Raw genomic sequence first — 21,020 nt, forward strand, 5'->3', positions numbered from 1 at the left:
CTCGGGGCCATGAAAGCTTTGCCTGGATCTCTGCAGCCTCTCCTGCCACTAGGGGTCAGGTCAGACCCATGCATTAACTATCCACAGTCCCTCAAAGGCTGGGAAAAATTAACCTGAACATTCCCCGCTTGCTGTCACAGCCGGCTGGGTGGCCTTCTTCCTCTTGGTCTTCTATCCACCTCTCTATGATGGGGTCACTGGAGGGTTGGGCTAACTTGGCGTTTCTCAAAATGTGGCATACATGTGCTTTGGTCCATATCAAGTGGGTACATCTAGTATTGTCACTTTTTCTTCTCACTGCATTACGGACCAATTAAAAACCTCATTAATGGCTGGCAGTGACTGAGGATGGCATTTGATCAATATCTCTAGGCTGTTGTCGGGTGAGTGATGTACAGCTCCCTCATAAAGAAAGACGCTCTTGCAAGACTCCCAGGAATATGTCCACAGACCCCCAACACCAGTGGTCCCATGGACCGCATGTGCAGTGCCAACTCCATACCTGACCTATTTATGCCATACACATGTCTTTTAATTGGGAGTTATCACGGCAAAAGTCTAGCCTTTATAATTGGAAATATTTTTTTAGATCATCTAAGTGAAAATGCAAACTTTAAAAGTATTTGTAGAACTAGCAGATTCCTGAGAATATCTCCGAGCAGCTCAGTGTGAAAGTAGGTCTAGATGTCCATAAACCAACTGTTCTGTGTCTTGTGGAAGAAAAGCTTCCGTTACAGCCGGAGAACGGAAGCCAGGTGTGAAGAACGGCTGGGCGTGTGAAGCGCCAGGCAGCACAGCCTAGGGGAGTGGGGGGTGGTCTGCTTCTAGGGAGACAGACAGAGGGTCACAGCTTGGATAAAAGGCGAGGGAAGGGGTGGCTGCAATCGCTTTCTGGGGTCGCTTTTGGCTCTTGGGGACTCTCAATTAGGTTCCCATCTGCCTATGAGATGAGAACGTTGACAGGAAGGAGATAAAACACACCACTTTCCTCCTGGAGTCATTTCAGGTACCAGTTCTTCCCAGAGGGACCCAGTGGGTCTGGGTGACCCCCACAGGGAATGCAGATAATTCTGACACCACGGCACCACCCAAGATGCCCGTGATGAAATACCAAGACTAGAGACGGTCGCCAGACCTGGGCCATAGGCACGGCCTAAGCATCCGAATCCCGTCCCCCCAGGCCTCCCACTGGGCTCCGAGCGGGTGAGCCCAGCCTGCCCCCAGCTCAGGCCTCCGTGCTGGGGAGACGGGAGGACAGTGATCAAAGGGACAAGGAGAAAGAGCGCAAGTTCCCCGGCTGGGAGGAGGAAACGCGGATCACGACTGTCAGAGGTCTGCACGAGGGACTGTGACAGTGCCTCCCTCACCCCACGTGCCGCCTTGGAGACAGGTAAAAGCAGAACGTGGAAGAAGATCTGTCTTCAACCTACAGTTCTGAGGATTTAGGCTTGAGAAGAATTCCCCTGGATTCCTGGATCATGACAAAGTCTCAAAGAATCTCCTCTCTTGGAAACTCCCTTAGGGACATGTCAGACCCCCGGGAGTCCAACACAGATCAACTGCCACTCCTGCCAGAGGCAGGGGGCTGGACACAATGGCCTCGGGCCACTCCCCTTTGGACCTGCAACTCCCTTCTCCATTGGGCACCATGGGCAGAGTGCCCAGAGCCTACAGGCTTCCCTAGAATATAAAAATACTTAAAACCTAAAAGAAAATAATTAATAATTCCAAATTACTGAAAGAAACCTGCACAACTCAAAGCAACAAATGCTTCATTAAACATCTACAAAATATAACATTGTTAGCTAGTCCGCTGGAGTTCAACTCTTACAGTTCTATGTAAATTACGTTTACTGTGGGATGGTGAACGTTTTCCCACACTTGGTATGAGCAGGGTGGAACCCGCAGATGTAAGAGTCTAGAGCCCATGAAGGTCTTTACGTGGCCCCACTCACCTGCCTTCCCCAGACCCAACCCCATTTCCTATTTCATCACATCTCACATCACCCTCTCTAGGCTGGGCTTTCCAACCTGGCTCCCTCTTTCCTCTCCTGCTCCTCATCTCTTTCGTCCCTCTTCTGTCTCGATCTCTCAGTTGCTATTTCGCCCTGGCCGCCCCCACCCATCAGACTAAAACAGATGCCCCAGGAATCTCCCACCAGCCTGGACAAGCAGTCGGCTCCTTCTCCCGCCCCTAGAAGGAATCTCGGCAGCTGGCCCCGACGAGGGCCAGCAGAGCCATGCCCTGCTCTCTGCGGTCCAGCCGGGCAGCGAGGGACTGCCCCCAGGCCTGCCCAGGCCCAGGCCAGCGTGGGTGGAACCTTAATTGAGTCGGAAGCTGGGGGTGGCATAACGTAGCTGCTAAAGGTCCAGGCTCGAGAATCTTGTAGACCTGGATTCAACTCCATCGGCTGGGTGACTTGGGACAAATTATTTTGTCTCTTTGAGTCTTAGTTTCTTTACATGTGAAACTATACTCATAATTATTAAAATTGAGTATCAATTACTATACCAAAATTATTATACCCATAATAATAGCTTTCCCATAGGACACTGAGGGTAGTTGGGAGGCTTAAGATGGGATAATATGTGTGAAGTTTTCACTTTATGCAACAATAATAATGGCTAACCTTTCAAGCATTTCCTGGCAATATGCACTTTTCCGACATCGTTTAAATGAATTCTCACAACTCTACACAACAGAGGTCCTGTTTATCATCCCTGTCTTGTTGACAAACAACTGTAGTTTAGAAGCCTTAAAGACCATGCCCAGGATCAGAACTAGGATGTGAATGCAGATCTAACCCTAACCCTACACACACTGCCTCCAAATGGGAGCTTTATAAATCACCGTCCAACACACAACCCAGCAGAACGCTGGCCTGAGAATCAGAAACAAGGTTCCAACTCTGAGGCGTAAGGTCTCGGACAGACCTGTGGCTTCTCTCAGCCTGTCCCCTATGCATTAACGGAAATAACAAAAGCCGTTCAGCCAGCTACACAGGATTACAGCCAGGCTCAAATCAGGCGTCGGATGTAAGTGTGAGGACCGACAAGCACTCAGCAAGCATCAGATGATAAACCTTCTTCACCCCACGCCAGTTCAGGATTCGAGCTCCACTTGGATACTTCCAGGGACAGGGAGCTCACTGCTTCCTTTAGCAGCTCATTCTGGTTGAAGAGTTCCTCCCTTTGCAAAGGCCAAAGGGACCTGCCTGTGACTCCATCTCCCTGGCCCTGCCAGGTCCTCTAATGACCTGCCAGCTGGGAAGAGTCATCGCAAGCACCCACACTCGCTAGTGAAGACCACGAAGGCTTGTGTCCTTGCTCTGTCATTCTGCCCGGGGCTCCCCAACCCCAGAAGGAGGCGATGAAAGCCATGATGTTCTTGGTTTGCTCTGGCTCCTCTCCTGGAGCTGCCCCTATGCCTGTCCCTGCTTTTCAGACTCTGGGGCCAGGGGGAGACCAGCCAATCAAGAAGGACATGGAGGAAGTGGGAGACACTGCTGGCTGCTCCGACCTCCCACACTTCCTGGCACCCCTGCCCTTTGCAAACACCTGTGATGCCCCTACTGGTCCTGTCACCTCTGGCTGGCACATGAGCGCTGGGATCAGGAACCCAAGGACCTCAGACCGCTTCCTTTCTCTGCCCCACCTCTCCCTACCACAGCAACCCCCAGTCACGCTTGTGCCCCTACCTTAAAAGACTCCAGGAATCCCCCGTGGCCCCCGTTCTCGAACTTGTCCTCCTCCGGGCCCAGTCCTAGCATGGCCTGTGTGTGGGCGTGCAGCTCGTCGTGAAGGTTGTCCAGGAGGGCAGCCCTGGTCCGGTCCTAGACAGGAAGAAGACGGGGAAAGACAGTAGAGGAGCGGGTACAGACAGCCTCTCCTCATGGGCTAATGACACCTCACCTGAGGACTACTGTCCTTCCCAACCCACCCTGGTGACAGTGGGGACCCATAGCCAGGATGAGTTCACATTCACACGTTTGCAATTAACACTGAGGCTCTGGCCCGGCCTCCTGCTCTCAGCCCTCTGCCCTTCCTCCCTGGGCCATCCCATCACTCCCACCATTCTACCCTGGTCAATCCCAGCCCAGATCCCTGCCCACGCCACATCCATGTGCCCAACTGCCCACTGCTCCTCTCTACCCAGGGGCCAGCTCCCAGGGACACCATGCACACAGGCCAGGACCAGCCCTTTCTGCACCCCAGCCTTTGCAGGCACCCCTGGATCAGCCGGTCCCAACAGAACTGTCTCCTAGTCAATGCCCTGTCACCAAAGAGCCCAAGCCAAAGGCCTAAGACTCACCCTACAATCCCACGTCCCTCCCACCTTTGCCTCCAGGAATCCATCAAGTCTTCCCGACCCTAACCCCAAACCATTCCCTCCTGTGCAATATAAGCCTTCATCGTCTCCCCTGGACTCTTATTGATAGTTTCCAACTGGCCACCTGCCTGCACCTCCTCCCCGTCCATCCGCCCTCCCACACTGTCAGAATAATCCCGGTAATGTGCAAACCAAACCCGTCACTCTCCTGCCTAAGGACTTCATTAGCTCCCACCCCCTCTAGCTCGAAGCCCTCTGGATCTGACCCAACCCGCATCTCCAGCCGAGTCTCCCACCATCCCAGCCCCGGAAAATCCCCCTCTCAGGCCACACCAAACCCCCAGCAGCTCCCTCACCGAGTCAGGCCCTGATTCCTCCCGGCCTTTCCTCACGCTGCTTCCCATGGCAGAATAACCCTCCCCACTCTTTCCCCCTGGCAAAAGGCTCCGCAGCAGCTCAATATCCAGCAGCTCAAGAGCCACCTCCTCCTGGAAGCCCTCCCTGAACACACCCTCAGTCCCCCACAGGCAGAAGCAGTCACTATCCTCCAAGCAGTGCTGGCACACCGTGCTGCAATTGTCCCTTTGGTGACGGCCCCCTCCCGCCAGCCTGTGCGCTCTCTAAGGGCAGAAACCTTCTCGCTTATCCCTGCACCCCAGGGAACAGAACAGGGCCTGGCGCACAGTAGGCGCTCAATAAATGACTGGTGCATGGCTGACAAGACCTGAGGCCTGGATGGAGTTTCCACAAGAAGAAAGAGTCCCTGTATCGACACAAGGCCGAGGGCTCGGAGGGGCAAACACAGCGCGTCCGTCCCGAACAGCCCTCAAGAACACAGCCCCCGGAGAGGCCGGCTGACAGGCGGCCGGAGGGCAGGGGGAAAACCTGCAGAAACCGCACGCTCACCTCCAGCTTTGCGAACTTGTCCGACTTGCAGCACGCGTTCTCTGCATTGGTGAGCTTGGTCAGCAGGAACTCCCTGAACTCCGGGCCCTGGAACAGACAAGATGACCTGGAACTCTCCCACCTTCAGCTGCGGCCAGAGGGCTTCAGCCACGCTAACAGGCAGACAGAACGAGGGGTCTGGGGGGGAGTCCCCGAAAGGTCCCTTCTGAGATTTAGTCATTTCTAGCCCAGGCCAAGCCCACCTGCTAACAGGCCAACACGGAAACCAGCTTCCCTGGTCCTGGGAAATCAACCCTCCACACAGGGGCACTTCCATGACTGGAGGCAATTCTTGCCCCGGGCTCCTGGGACTAGGGCTGCGGTCCCCAACCCCCAGGCCGTGGACCAGTACCAGTCGGTGGCCTGTTAGGAGCCAGGCCGCACAGCAGGAGGTGAGCGGTGGGTGAGTGAGCAAAGCTTCACCTGTATTTACAGCTGCTCCCCATCGCTCGCATTAACGCATGAGCTTCACCTCCTGTCAGGCCGGTGGAGGCATCAGATTCTCATGGAGCCCAACCCCCACTGTGAACCGCGAATGCGAGGGACCTAGGTTGCATGCTCCTTAGGAGAGTCTAATGCCTGGTGATCCGAGGTGGAGCTGAGGCGGTGATACTAGCGCTGGGGAGCGGCTGCAAATGCAGATTATCACTAGCAGAGAGCTCTGACTGCACAATAAACGTAATGCACTTAAATCATCCCAAACCATCTCCCTCCCTGTCCGTGGGAAAATTGTCTTCCATGAAACCAGTCCCAGCTGCCAGAAAGGTTGGGGACCGCTGGACTAGATAGAACACGGGATAAAAACTCTTCTTTTAGCAGAAAGGCAACCCCAGCATCAAACACCTCAAACGGCCCTGCACAGGGCCAGACTGGCGGTGTGAGGACAGGTGGGGAGAGACTCCAACTAGGAGGATTCCCCTAAAACCTGCAAAAGGGTGTCCCCAATGTTCCCAGCCCCCCCCCGCCCCCGACTCAGCCACTGCCAGTCAAGAATGGAAACCCGGGGTCTTGGGTGTGAGAGGAGTAGGAAGGAGAATGTCTCACCTTCTGGAAAACGGGGGGGCTGGGCAGAGGTGGGCCAAAGGCAGGCACGTCTTCTCGCGCAGTGACAGAGACCTGAATGGAACAGTCACCGGGTGGGTCAGGGACAAGAGACGAGCGCAGGCCGTGGGGGAGCCACACTGCTCACAGCCAATCTGCTCACCTTCTCCCCACTTCCCTCCCAGAACACAAATGAAATGTCCCCGTGAGTGTCGCCGCACAGGCCCTGAGCCACCGGTCCTAGAAGTGGGGCTGGGCAGTGTCTGTCCCCGCGGGCCAGGGCAAGTTTGGCAAGATGACTGGATGGGGCTGGGGAGCAGCCTGGGACCCTAACTATAACGCAGTACAAGTGCCCAGGAGATGTCATCTCATCGCCTCGCTTGACTGTGATGCCACTCCTACAGAGAAGGCACGGTGAGAATTGCCATCCCTGATCAGGAAACATATGCCCAGAGACTCGGAGAGAGGTGTCGCGCAGGTGACTAGCACCTGACAGAAACAGAGGATCCAGACCTCTCCCAGCCCAGCTCCGGTTCTTTCTCCACCACTCTGATGCTCAAGCCTGGCCATACGTCAGAATCGCTTCAAGTGTTTAAAAAATAAATACCCACTGCAGGGGCTCCACCCCAAACCTAATGAATAGGAAGTTCTAGGTCCTGAGAGCTTTTGTGCAGCTGAGGGACTAGCATTGGGAGCCCTGGCCCCACACACAGAGTCAGCCAGTCTGGGTCCAGGCTGGGAATTGAGGGCAGGGGGCCTGTGTCGGCTCTGGGTGAAGTGCACGCCTCTGGCCAACCTGAGTGAGGCCTGAACTCTGAGAACACCCAGGTGCTCTGCACGGGCGTCTCCCAGGCTGGGGACAGGCTCCACACTTCCACCTCCTCTCTGCACGGAGGTGCCCTGGTTTCACCTGTGCTCAGCCCGAGAGGCTGCTGGGCTCCCGGGAGACTGCCCTCTCCCTTCCCCCAGCGCCTGCTGACGTGAGCCCAGCCCTGGCGAGCCGCCAGCCTCCCCGGCCTGCGAAGTAGGGCAGATGCGGAGAGTCTGCCAGACTGGGTGAGCAGGCAGCTCGGAGCCGGGCCGAGGCCAGGCCCTGCCAGGGGCCGGAGGGGAAACAGAGCGGGAGAGAGCTGGTCCACGCGGGCTTTCTCTCCCCAGGCTCCCAAGCTCAAGGCCACCTGCAAAGGCCCAAACGGCAGTAACCAGTGTCAGGAAATGGTGCATGTTCAACTGACGTGACTCCTGGCTGGCTCCAGCCCCTGAACACGGTTCCTACCACCACCCACCACGCACCAGGGGCCCAAGTCAAGAGTTCCACCCACAGAGCCAGGACCTGGGGCAGGGGCTGGTGGGAAGGCCGCTGAGAGGCTGCTGAGGCACCTGGGACCAAGGACGGAGGGCAGGCCCGGTCCCTCCTTCCCAGCCCGACTCCCCCCCTTCCTTCCCAGGCTGCATTAGAGCGTCTATGCTGACGGGGTAAGTGGCTTCAGACACGCTCTTCAATCCATCCAGCCGGACAGCAGCCGTGTCGGAAACGCAGGGGCAGGATCCTTCCTCATGCTGTCCGGCCATTCATCTTCCGTCCCCACGGAGCTCCCTCCCCGACCCCGTCCCGACAAGGCGGCTAGGCCTTTGTTCCCGCCCTTGGGGACATCTGGGCTGCTGGGCTGAAAGCAGAAGTTGCCTGAACGCAACCCCACCTTCCTGTTTTCTAAATTCAGTGCGGGCCACCCAGCGAGGGCTGGCGGGCGGCAGGCAGAGGCAGGTGACTCTGGGGAAGGGCATCTTCGGGGCTGGAAAGCGGAAGGAGCTTGGGGGTGTGGGTCGTAGGATGCACCGGGGGCCGCAGAGGGCTCGAAACTTGACATAGTCCCCACACCCAAGTGTGGCCTGGAGCCTTGGAGGACCATGGAAAGTGCTGGAGCAACCAATGAGTCGTTGTGGGAGAGGGGAGGGGCTGCAAAGGCAGGGCCCACCCCCACAGCACTGGAACCTAGTGGGACTTCAGGAATGGGGGCGAGGGGACCCCAGAGAGGGAGCACGAGGAGTCCCAGTGAGGGCTGAGCTGGAACTTCCCTCCAGTCTGGCAGGATGAGGACCCAACTCGTTTCTGAGAAATAGTCCAGGGTGACACTCCTCGCACACCCCGGCCTGTGGACTCAGTTTCCCACGTGCCCCGACAGCTCGGGGACGAAGACCCCAGGCAGACCCAGGTAGGAATCTCAGCTCCACGGCTCCCGGGGCCTGTGGCCTCGGGCTCTCAGTGGGTTAAGCTCCCAGCCCCAAGTTCTCCCCTATAAGGCACAGCTAGCGAGAGGCCCTGCCCCACCAGGGGCTTGTTAGTGTTCAAGAAAACCATGCTCCTAAGGGCCTGGCACGGTGCCTGGCAGCAGCGCCCAGCAAGGGTGACCAGCATCAGCCGGGACTTTTGTACTTTCCCTGCTAACCTGCCCCTAACACAGGGCACCTGAAATAGGCAGGGTCACCCCCCAACCACTTTGCAACCCACACACACCCCAACACTCCTTCTCGACTACCCCTCCTCCCCTCCCACAGCATGTCAGGGCCAGGAGCTCACAGGTTGTCTACTCCAACTTCCTCACTTGACACAGAAGGAAACAGGTGCAGACAGGGAAGGAACTGGCCCGAGGTCACACAGCAGACGCAGGGCCAGGACCAGAACCCCAGGCTGCCAGGTCCCTCCACAGAAAGGAAGGACTCCTTCCCGCACACAGCCAACCCTGTCCTGCCACGCTCTTCTTTCCTGCTGCTGGGGGCAGTGCCCCGCCCCTGAGGAAGTCTCAGCCTCCTCTGCCACAGCCCCTAAAGCCTGCAGGAGTCAGCTAAGATCCTGTCTCACCCAGACCCCCTGCGGGATCTGGCCAGGTCCTCCTCGCAGTCTGCCCCTTGCCTGGGTGCTGCTGGGGGTGTGGGTGGACAGCGATTTGGGAGCACCTTGGAAGCGGCTCTCCCCCCCTGCCCTCTGCCTCCCTGTCCCATTCACGTGTCCTGCCTTCCAGCTGCAGCGTCCACCTGGCAGGTGGAGTCCTTCAAGGTCCCACACCTGGGGACTCAGCCTGCTCTTCCCAGGGGCCCTGCCTCTTGCCACCTCTCTGAGGACAGTGGTTTGTCCTGGATCTCAGACTGTGGCTTGGAAGACTTCTAAGCATCAAAGCTGGAGGTGGGGGGACACTTCTTTGGATCTCTGACTTTTCTCTGCATGGGTGCACCATTCCACTAAGGTCTTGGGAACACGGAGAAGTTAGCTGAGATCCATTTCCTGTTAGGAATGAAAAGCAAACGCTAACCATCCACAAGAGGCCTCATCCTGCTAGCAGACAAGCCTCACGCACATGACAGCCTGGCAGGGCCTGGGCGCCCTCCTATCTCACAGTTTTATTTCTGGGATCCTTCTCAGCAATGCTACTGCTTCCACTGGCTATTAAAAGAACCAGTTAGCTCTTTGGCTGAAGTGCACTCACTGCCTCTTCTGTCCCATATCTGGGGTCAGGAAGGCCTCGAAGGCTGATCCTGTACGTGGCTTCCACCTACCCCGCCCCAGCACGGCGCCTGGCACGCAATAGGCACCGAATGAATCGACTTGCTCCCACCAGCAAATTAATCCAGCAGCTCTTCGAAGTGAATGCCCACTTCAGTCAAAGCAAGTGATTTCAAGGAAATGCCCACACCGACCTTCTCCGAATTTTCAGCACAAATTGCCCGGTGCCAGAGAGAGCACAAGTATGAACATGGGCACCTAAAGGAATCAGCTCACCTCAACAGGAGAGTTGTTTAGGGGGGCTGTTGTGTTTTTTATTTTTATTTCTTTCATAATTCACATTTGGCTTTAAAAGTTGATGTGAACTGTGCACTTAATACTTATCTGGGCTGAAGCGCTTATGGCACGGTGAACTCCAGGAATCGGCACTGGCCTAAGTCATTACTTAGGAAACATTTCCAGGCCTCGCTGTTTTTCCCATGAGCAGAGACAGCTCATTTTTCTTCTCCCTCAGAACAATGGTTCCTGATAGTTTCTGGAGCAGGGAGCCCTTTGAGAACTTGAGTTATGACCAGTCTTCCCAGGAAACACAAAAATTCAGCACTTTGCACATATCCGCATGGGGTTCAGAGACTGCCTGACCCTGACCTTAGCCTGTCTCCCGGGGTCCCACATCCCCCAAACCAGTGTGACACAGAGACACTGCCGCCCAAGAGGTCGAGACTGCTTCCGGTGGAGAAAGGGGAGGGATTAGCAACATGGCCACCAGGATTGGCGGGGAGAGAGGAGCTACAAGAAAAATGGGCTTTGGTCTCATCTGCACTAATCAGGGTTTTGAGCCACACCACTTGCTGGTCAGGAGGCTTAGACCCAGACGACCGCACCCCGCCTCCCTGGAAAGTCATCAAGATCAGTCCTTTGCCCAGAACGGCCAGATCAGGGGGTGCGCCCGGTGGCCAGGACCTACGACGAGGCCCCCCCGTCTTCAGCCCTCTCACCATAAAACCTTCCTCCCTTTTCTCTCTTCCCTTTGCTATCACTCTTCTTCCTCTCCCCTTTCCTGACAGTTCCTCTCCACTCTTCTGGCTCTGCCTTGCTCCAGCAAAAGTCATTCCCAGATTCCAAACACAACCCCCGGGGGCTTCTCAACCCCTGAGTCAGACGCTGCCGAGCCTGGGGACAGCAAGATGGATGGGATGACCTCAGAAGGTGCTCTCCACCAAGAGTCTAGCTCCAAATCCCAGCAACCTGGGAACTCACGGAAGAGCTGTTCCTGCCAAGAACTAGTGATGCCACCGAATCCACAAAGTACGGTGAGGTAGGTGTCCGGGCTCACCACTTCCTCTGAGGCGGCTTTCTCCTTACCTTGTAGGATGGGGTCTCCGTGGCCAGGGTCTCGGCCTGCACAACGATGTAGGCGTGTAAGAAATTGGAGGCGATCATGTCTGGGACAAACGGTGTGTTTTCTTCTTGGAAGATGATGGCCACGATGTCATTCCCAATGTGTCTCTTTCTCTGGAGCTAAGCAGAAAGTGTTCAATTGTTACGAGCCAGTCAGGAACATCCCGAAAACAGCCCAGGGGCTGCACGGGAAATTCCTCGTTATTTTACCTTTTATATGTAAACCCTGAAACTCTGAGACCGAGCTCTCCGGGGAGCTGCTCCTTTCAATCTTTAGAAGCCACGAAAAAGAAAAAACACGGGGGAGACGCTCAAGGTGTTAGGTGGAGGCTAGCAAGCATCTTACGGACCTCTACAAAGAACACGGCCCTGACTTTGAACTTGGGGAGTCTATTTAAAAGGTGAGGCCGGGTCTTGCCCTGGTAGAGCCTATAACTGATCTGGGAGAAACACAAAAACCAGCCAGCAAGCGTTAAATCAGTTGCTGCACGTGAAGTGCCGGACAGCCCTGGGAACAGAGGAGGGTGAAGTCAGAGGGCCCGATAGCAACCCAAGAGGGCTTCCTGGAAGAGGAGACAGGGGAGGGGTCTTGATGGAAATGTGGATGAGAGGGATGAGGGGGTGGATCACTGTATCGGAGAGGAGAAGAGCCATGCCGAGAGAGGCACTGGTCACCTGGTTTGGTGGAGGTGAGGTGGAGGGGGGAACCCAACCTCGACTCAGTATCCCAAGCAGTGCCAGGTGCTTTTGCACGTGACCCCAGTCACTAAGCACCCACCGTGTGTCAGGAACCATGCGGGGCTGACCATGACTGACTTCAAATGTCAAACCTCTCCTGTGCACACAACCTGGTTAGGTGCCTGCCTATGCATTTGTTCCTTTATTAAGCACCTACTGCATGCAGGCCCTATGCTCATCTACTGAACACCTGCTATACACACAGCACCGTGCTGGGCACTTTTGCACAAATTACCTCCCTCACTCCACACACATCATCCCATTTCTCAGGAGGAAAAAATTAACATTTAATCAGTCCCTGCCAAGAGCCAAGCTCTGAGCCAAGGTATACCTCCCGACGGACACACGCAAGACAGAGGCCCCGACAGAACAAGCCTCAGCCCCGGGCAGGTAAGAGGGGCCTGCAGGGAGCCAAGGGACTGAAGGTGAACCTCTAAGACAAAAGCCACTTTGAATACAAAAGGAACCTTGCTCCCATTTGTTTCTGGAACATTCAGGAGTTCTTTTAGAGCCAAATCATAATCTAATTTGCCAACTTCCTTTTTTCCTAAGCAGCCAGGGACTGTGTTTACAACTTTACATCTGTCCTGCCTCCCCGGTTCCCTGCTCAGAAACAAACAGGTCAGAGTCTGGGCACAGGCCCACCTGCCTTCCTTATTCTCCTAGAGACTGCAAAGAGACAACAGACAGGAAGGGGCAAACGGTGTTGCAACCACCAGGGACTGGCGGCCGGGCCGGTTTCAGGAGAGCCAGGCCTCCCTGGGGATGGGTTGCTGTCAGAGCAGCAGATTGGAGAGCGAGCAAGGAAATGCTGGAATCAGAGGGCTCATCCAGGCGAACCTGGCCAAGGTGAAGGCTGAAATCCCGCAGGTGTGGTGAGAGACGAGGCTGTGAGCCTGGGCAGGCTGCGGGTGGGGGCTGGTGGGGATTCTCACACAATGACCAGCTTTGCATTGCTGGGGCAGGAAGGGGACGAAATGACCAGTGGACTGGACAGACATTCAACAGCTACTGTGTGGGGAGCTAGCCACGAGTCAGGCGTCCTATGAGCCCTGCATTCAGAAAGCTCTATGACTCCCACAGCCACACTCTGATGTAGGCGGGGTTATCCCCATTTTACAGATGAAGAAAATGAGGCGCCAAGGTTAACCAGCTTGCCCAGAGTCACATGCCCCTCATGGGCCAAGCTGACTTCGGGCCCCATCTGCAGACCCCGCCATGCGCTCCACCACCACCCTCCCTGGTCAAGGCTCCCAGGCTTTCTCCCTGCACTGCCCCTCATCAACTGAGAACCCTCAGGAAAGCCAAACCGCTTAACCACCCTGGGCTGCAGTTCCCCCCTGAGACGGTCCAAGTGGGGATAGCCAGGAGCCCTGCGCTGCCTCCCAAAGTGGCTGCGGCAGCGGGGCCTGCTGAGATCACACGGCAGAGCAGGTCCTGGCTGAACAACCGGCCTCCTGACTATGAAAAGGGGGCGGGGGCCGCAGTCCCTCAGGCGGGTCAGAGCAGGCGTGGGCCCTCACCTCGCCCAGCCCGGACTCCCGCTGCCCTCCCCTACCAGGTTACCTGCTGGGCGTCTCCCTCGGTAAATGGCAGCTTTGTGGAGACGTGAAACATGATCTCCCTGTCCCGGAATGTCGTGTACACGGATTCCACCCCTGTCTGTCCGTGGGTCACGTCCAGGCCTCCTCGGAAACTGTCAGCAAAACAGGGCAGGAGCAGCAGGGGAGAGAAGGAGAGTGAGGGAAAGAGTGGGCAGCTTGGTGCCACCTTTCCAGGGACATGCAGCCGGGACTGCCTGAGGACACGGGGAGCCGAGAGCAGAGCAGACTGCGGTGCAGGAAACGCAGGGAGAAATGCCAGACTAGCCCTGGCATTCTACCCCTAAATCCACTGTGTGAGAGACAAAGGCTGAACCTCCATTTCGAGCGCTGGCCGTGTCCCCTCCACACCGGATGGTCACGCGGGAAGGGAGGCCGTCCACCCGCAATCCCACACAAACGCCCGTCCCAGGTGCCAGAGGCCCCAAGGCTGGGCACAGGCCTTTGCTCTGCACAAGGCCATGTCTGAGTCCCAGGCCCAGAGCCAGGGCAACCGGCCCCCCTGCCGGATGGGGATGAGCCCCACAGGAGAACGCAGAGTCAGGCAGGGGAGGTGACAGGTGACGGGAACGTGACTTCTACCCAGCCAGTCCCTGATATGGAGGCCCAATTGCAACGCCCAGCTGGGGCTAATCCAGGAAGGTCTTTCTCTGGCTCCCTCCTCGCAGGCAGGAAAGAAAAGTACTAAGCAGCTGGGTGGGCTTCCAGGAGCTGTCTCTCCCTTCTGACTGTATAGAACACAGCTGCCAGTGTGAAGCATATTCTTCAGCAGGGGGAAGAGAATGCAGGTGCAGGTTCCTTTGAGAAAATGAAGTCACATGGACCCCGGATGTCAGCCCTCAGCATCATAATACAGCCAGAAAATGCGCTCAGCCTGGACGGGAGTTGGGTGCTCCAGGTTCTAGACCTGCTTCTGCCACTAAGTCAACATGTGACCTTGGGCACATCATTTCATCTCTCTATGCCTCAGTTTCCTTTCTCCATAAAATACAGGGATGGGATAGGATTACGTGATCTCTGAGGTCCTTCTGGATTTAATATCCTGTGTTTCATCTATTCCAAGACCCACATTTTTTCCCACATTGTAACACCACTAAATTCAGGATGGGTCTTATAATGATGGCATCTCAAAGTCGAGGAAAGATGGTAAAATAAGAACGATAACAACAATGACTACCAGTGCACGGCACCAGCTTAAGAGCTTCACGTGCATTATCTATTTTAATTCCCCAGCAACCTTATGGGGTCCATATTACCTTTACCCTCCTTTTTACAAATGGGGAAACTGAGGCTTGCAGAGGAAAAATCACTTGTGCAAAGTCATAGAGCTTATAATCAGTGAGGCTAGGGTTTTAACACAGGCGTGACTGACTCCAGACAACAGTGATGACCTTGAAGTGGGGAGAAGAGGGAGGAAGAGGGAAAGAAAAGAAGAGGAGGAGGAAGGGGAGAGAAGGAAGCAGAGGAAGAAAGCAGTGGCTGAACACCTGCTGCATGCCAGGCACCAGTGCTCTCACTCATGATGCTAGGAGCACCTGTTAATTTGGCTGCTGGGATGGGGAATTCTGGGGCCCTCAGCCACGTGCCAGCCACCAAGCACAGAACAGGCTGGCTGGGTCTGAACTCATCATCCCAAAAGATGAGTTTTCCTTTGCCAAGGAAAAATCAAGAGCCAGAGTCTCCCAAGCAATAGCCCCAATATTCTATCTTACTGTCCACTTAAAAAAAACCACAGGCTGTTATACGGATTCCAGCCTGGAAATTATTATATTTGCATCAACTCTGAACTATCCACTCCTTGTGTGTTATCCAAAGTGGGTCATTTCCACCCCTAAACCGCACAGGGCTCTCTTTCCTGAATGCCTGGCAGGTGAGTGGTAGGGAAGGTGGATTCATTTCACTCCCAGTCTGAGCCAAATGCAATTAGGAAGGCAAATCTGTAGCAATCTCATTGCACATCCTAAGGCCAAACACCAGATAATCTGCCGTGCTGGATTATTCCTCGGACCACTGAGTCCTCAGGAATGCAGGCCAGGGAATGTTGATCCGATGTCGAAAACAACCCCACGTTTCTTGTGTTTTTGACTTTCACACGCTCTCCCTGAGGACTGAGCCATCTGCCCCTTGGCCTTCCTCTCGGGCCTCATCCATGGAGCTGGAGCCGTCACTCGGCTAAAACCCACCCTTTGAAGTCCTGCAGTGAGATCGTGTCTCCCAGAAGGTCCAAGAACTCCTTGAAGGCTGGACTCTCCTCGTTGTTCCCAAATAGCTCCTCCTCCAGGGTCTGAAAGAGACACAGGAACAGGGGCAGGAGTTACAAAAATCCTCCTTGATGCCAAGAGAAGGAATATGGTTGTCCAGACACCCGGTCCCTTTCTTCTTCCCTTCTCCCTAGCTCTCAACACATGTGCCCCAACTGTCCTCACCAGGAGGAAGGAACTAACAGAGCTCGCTCGACAGAGCTGGATCTTCAGGGCTGGTTAACAAGGGCTTTCTCTTGGAGCAAAGGCTGCTGGTCAGTACATAAGGCAGAGCTGAGACAAAGAGTTCTCAGACTTGATTCAAAAACATGATCCATGCATAAGACACTGATTACGGGACTTCCACCAGAGGGCAAGTCTCAAGAATATACGAAGAACGCTCAAAACTCTAAAGTCATCAAAACCACAATGAGATGCCACTTCACCCCCACCCACTAGGATGGCTGCCATGAAAAAGAAAGGACAATAACAAGTGTTGGTGAGGATGCGGGGAAATCATAAACCTTCTCACACAGCTGGTGGGGATGTAAAATGACACAGCCACTTTGGAAAACAGTCTGGTGGTTCCTCCAAAGGCTAAAACACAGAGTTACCATATGACCCAGAAATTCCGCTCCTAGATATAGACCCAAGAGAAATAAAAACATATGTCCACACAAAAGCTTGTACATGAGAATTCATAGCAGCACTATTCATAGTAGCCCAAAAGTAGAAACAACCCAATGTCCATCGAATGATGAATGGATAAATAAAATGTGGTCCATTCATACAAGGGAATATTATTTGGCCCTAAATAAGGAATAAAGTACTGATACACGCTATAACATGGATGAACCTTGGAAACATTGTGCTTAGTGAAAGAAGGCAGACACAAAAGGCTACATATTATACGATTCCATTTGTAAAAGTCCAGAATAGGCAAATCCATAGAGACAGAAATTAGATTAGTGGGACTGAAGGGAGTAGGGACAGGGAGTGACTGCAAGTGAGTATGGGGTTTCTTCTGGGAGATGATAAACGAGTTCTGGAGTTAGATAATGATAGTTGTACAGTTCTGTTGTTATACCACAAACCAATGAATTGAGATATAAATCACATGTCATTGTGAATGATATGGCATGAGAATTATGCTCCGATAAAGCTGTTATTAAAAAATTTTTTAACTCAACAGTAAAAAAAAAATTCCATTTAGAAAATAGTCAAAAGACATGAACAGACATTTCACCTAAGAGGATAAACAGATGGCAAAAAGCACATGAGAAGACGTCCAACATCATTAGCCACAAGAGAAATGCAAACTAAAACCTTACGGCAATATCACCCCACATCTATCAGAAAGGCTCAAATAAAAAGCAGTGACAATACCAAATGCTAGCAAGGATGTAGAGAAACTGCATCCCTCAGAATTGCTGGTGGCAACGACCACTCTAGAAAAGAGGTTGGCAGTTTCTATCAAAATGAAACGTATATACAATTTTTTAAAAACTAAACAAATAATTACCACACAACTCAGCAACTGTACCCCTAAGCATGTAGCCCAGAGAAATGAAAACTTATGTTCACACAAAAATCTGTAGAAGTTATTCATATCAACCTTCTTTATGATAGCCCAAAACTGGAAACAACCCAGATATCCCTCAATGGGTGAATGTTTAAACAAACTGTGGTACAATTATACCATGGAATGCTACTCAGCGATAAAAAGGAACAAACTGTTGATATACTCAAAACTTGGATGAATCTTGCTGAGTGCAAAAGAGCCAAAAGGTTGTATACTGTATGATTCCATTTATATAATGTTTTTGAAATAACAAAGTTTTAGATTGGAGAACAGATTAGTGGTTGCCAGGGGTGAGGGACTGGAGGAAGGGAGAGGGAGGCAGAAGGGAGGATGGTTATAAATGGACAACGCAAAGAACCCCTGCAGTGATGGAATTCTTCTGTATCTTGGCTGTAGAACCTACACATATGTTAAAATTATATACATCAAAAGATGCACGCACACAATACACACAAATGAGTATGTAGAAAACTAGGGGAAATTGGACTAAGATCTGTAGATTGTATCGATGTTGATATCCTGGTTGTGAAATTGTGCTATAGTTTTATAAGACACTACCTTTGGGGAAAACTGGGTAAAGGGTACACAAGATCTCTCTGTATCAGTTTTTTTTTTTTTAATAATCGTATGTGAATCTGCAAGTATCTAAAAATAGTTTAATAATTTTTAAAAATGCAAAACTGAAAACAGTAACAAGTTCTGTAAACAGCAGTAAGTTTAAAACAAGACTGCCCTGACTGATTGAAAGGCTCTACCCACAGTGGCAGGCTCTGCAAACAGCTGAAGGTTCTGCAGACACTCACAGACTGCAATGAATGGCTGCAGAGGACAAAAGACCTAGCCTGCCCAGTCACTTCAAGGAGAAAGTTTCCAACAGCTTATTCTTTAACACCTCCCTAACACCTGCTTTATTACAAAAAAAGAGCAGACCTCAGACTCTAGAGTCTAATAGATTCTAGTAACTTTATTACTTATAGTATTTCTTTTTAGAATTACCTTCATTTCATGGTAAGTGATCATGTTTTTCCAGTTGAAAGAGGTGATATAAAATTTTAAAATAAATGTATTTAAGTTTGAAAAAAAAACTTTTTAAAGAAACTGTTAAGTAATTAGCAGTACAGGTATGACAGAACGGTAACAGTGGCACACAGTGGAACAAACCATGTGATACGGATCCTCGATATGGTTTATGGGTGTCTGAAGTTTGAGAAATACCGCTCTCTAGCAGGGGTCAGCAAACTATGGCCCATGGGCTATCTGGGCCTGCTGCCTGTTTTTATAAATAAAGTTTTATTGGAACACAGCCAGGCCAACACATTCATGTAATGTCTATGGCTGCTTTTGCACTACAAGGGCAGAGTTGAGTGGCCTGTGACAGAGACCCCCAAGGCCCACGAAATCTACAATATTTACTATTTGGCCCTTTACGAAAAAGTTTGCCAGTCCCTGATCTATGGCGTGCCATGAAGGCATCACAACTCTATCCAAGAGTCCTGTTTGCCCCAGGTCATGAGGCCAGAGGGTGGGAGAAGAGCTGCTTCTAGACAACCTACATCTCCTACTAGGAAAAGAATTGTGTGGGTGTTCTGGGGCATGTGCCTCTCTTCCAGGATTCATACCCAGCCTGGTATTAGCACTGTCATTATTTTTACACTGGCCTTGAGCTTGACCATGCATTCAGGGAGGGGGCCTTAGTCATCAATGCACCCCAGAGCGCTCAGCAAAGTGCGAGACAACGGGAGAGTTAGGTGAGGCTTATTTATATCCAAACACCAGCATAGGGCTTTTCTGCAACAAATGTTCACATTAAATGTCCCCCAGCTGTAGGTCTTCAAAACAACAATCTGTCTAGGTTTAAAAAAAAAAAAAAAAGATGAAGAATTTGATCTTCCTGGTTTTTCCCCCATAGCAGCATCAGGTACAACACACAGATTCCTTCTCAGAGGCAGATAGTTAATGTTCAGTAATTACAACTTTGCTGGAACATTGGGTTATAATCACCTTGTAAGATCTGCTATGGTAAGTTTCATAAGCAAAGAACTTTAATTAGAGGGGTTATATTAGCAGAGCTGTACAAAATAAAAATGTAATATATGAAAATAATTAGAGCGGCTACCTGAATAATCTCCCTTAAATTATAAGATTCATCAGTGTTGGTCTTGCAGATTCTAAACTCTTCACCTAATTAGAGTATTTTTACGCAAATGCATGTCTCTTGTGGTCTGATATTTTCAGACATGGAAATCAGGTGTCATTGAGCCAAGAAAGAGCCAAGAAAGACACCATCGTTTAGGAAAAAAAAAAAAAAACAAAAACACAGATAACATCAGAAGATACTACTGACCTGCCATTAGCAGAACCAAAAGTTTTATTCATTCACTAGTTCCCATAACAACTCAGCGTATTTACATAAAGCTCACTGACATGCTAGGCTCTTGGATGACACACAGATGAACTGGGTGTGGAACCTTCTCTCAAAGAACCTAGGTGAGAAAACCTCAGTGTGTCCAGCCAATCACTCTGCTTAGGATGTTAACAAATTGTTCATGACAGGAAAGAGGTAGAGAAGATGGGAAATTTGTGGCCAAATAAGTATAGGAAACAGTAAGTCTAACAAAGTTATAAAGAGTTTACCTTAGGGGTTCTTAGAGCCTTTAAAATGTTCCCATGTAAGTGACAACCCCTCCCCAAGCCATTTGCTCACAGGGTACATCACCAGACTGGTGCCTCATGGAACATACTTTGAGGAACATTATCCTGGCCAACTAACTTCAAAGCAGCACGTGAGTGATGCAGGAGACAGAGGAGGGTGAACCAGTGGCGTGCTGGTAAGTTCTTTAGCAATTGGCTCTCTCAAGGAGGAAAACAGAAACCCTTGTGTTTGCCAATTTCCATGGTGTAAATATTTCCACTACGTCTGATTTTAAGCTACCAACATGACATCACCGAACACAAAGTTGGGAAGAGATGTGCACAGTTGGCTCCATCACTCCCCTGAAGTTTTGGGAGAAAAAGCTAATTTCCAGTGGGGAGAATGGTGGGCAAGGAGAGAGTGGCTTGTTCTAATCCATCTCCCCCCCACACACACACATCCCTAGCCTGATTTTTCTTGCAACAGACAGCTCATGGATAAGAGAACAGAAGCTGAGGTAGCCAGAAAGAATCGGAATTTACTGTATGAAAAACTACATCACCGTTTAAAGGATGTGCAGGCCTTTTTGTAAGGAGTGACCTTCCTTGAAGGTTCTGCCACCTCCAGTCTAATTCATACTCTAAATGTGACACTTGTATTCAGAATGTGTGAGGACCTAGTTCACTAGTGGTAGGCAAAAAAAAAAAAAAAAAAGAGTCCTCAGTGAAAAACCATAGGATGTCATGACCAGTAGGGACTCATGCTGCTTACCTGCCTGGCTTTTTGATAAATGACCCCAAATTTGAACGTGTTGTTGACATCATGTTCATCGTAGGACACAATCATCTGGGAGGCCTGGAAAACATGGGAAGAAAAAAAAACATTTGGAAGCAAATGAGGAAGCAAATGGAAGGGGACACACCCATTTAGGTAGAGAATGTACCTCCTGGTATGAAACATCCACATGTATGGAGGAAGAGAAAGGGAGAAATAATAAGGAGACAGGATGTA

General features: G+C 51.9%; 1 protein-coding gene across 7 annotated transcripts in view; it reads right to left on the bottom strand.

Annotated features, from left to right (window-relative positions):
* The window catches only part of RAP1GAP2 (RAP1 GTPase activating protein 2), a 213,677-nt gene that overhangs the window by 18,868 nt on the left and 173,789 nt on the right, over positions 1-21,020 (bottom strand). For all 7 annotated transcript variants that reach the window (XR_012913039.1, XM_075994247.1, XM_075994246.1 and 4 more), the window contains 7 exons: positions 20,781-20,864; positions 15,739-15,839; positions 13,521-13,650; positions 11,181-11,336; positions 6,320-6,391; positions 5,237-5,323; positions 3,699-3,833 (listed from right to left, as the gene is read on the bottom strand). Coding sequence is in view for 6 of the 7 variants with exons in the window: in XM_075994247.1 (XP_075850362.1) it covers positions 3,699-3,833; positions 5,237-5,323; positions 6,320-6,391; positions 11,181-11,336; positions 13,521-13,650; positions 15,739-15,839; positions 20,781-20,864 (765 nt within the window). In the remaining variant the exon portion in view is untranslated. The remainder of the gene's footprint in view (positions 1-3,698; positions 3,834-5,236; positions 5,324-6,319; positions 6,392-11,180; positions 11,337-13,520; positions 13,651-15,738; positions 15,840-20,780; positions 20,865-21,020) is intronic.

This window comes from Microcebus murinus, chromosome 18, assembly GCF_040939455.1.
Source record: "Microcebus murinus isolate Inina chromosome 18, M.murinus_Inina_mat1.0, whole genome shotgun sequence".
NCBI classification, from domain to species: Eukaryota; Metazoa; Chordata; class Mammalia; order Primates; family Cheirogaleidae; genus Microcebus; species Microcebus murinus.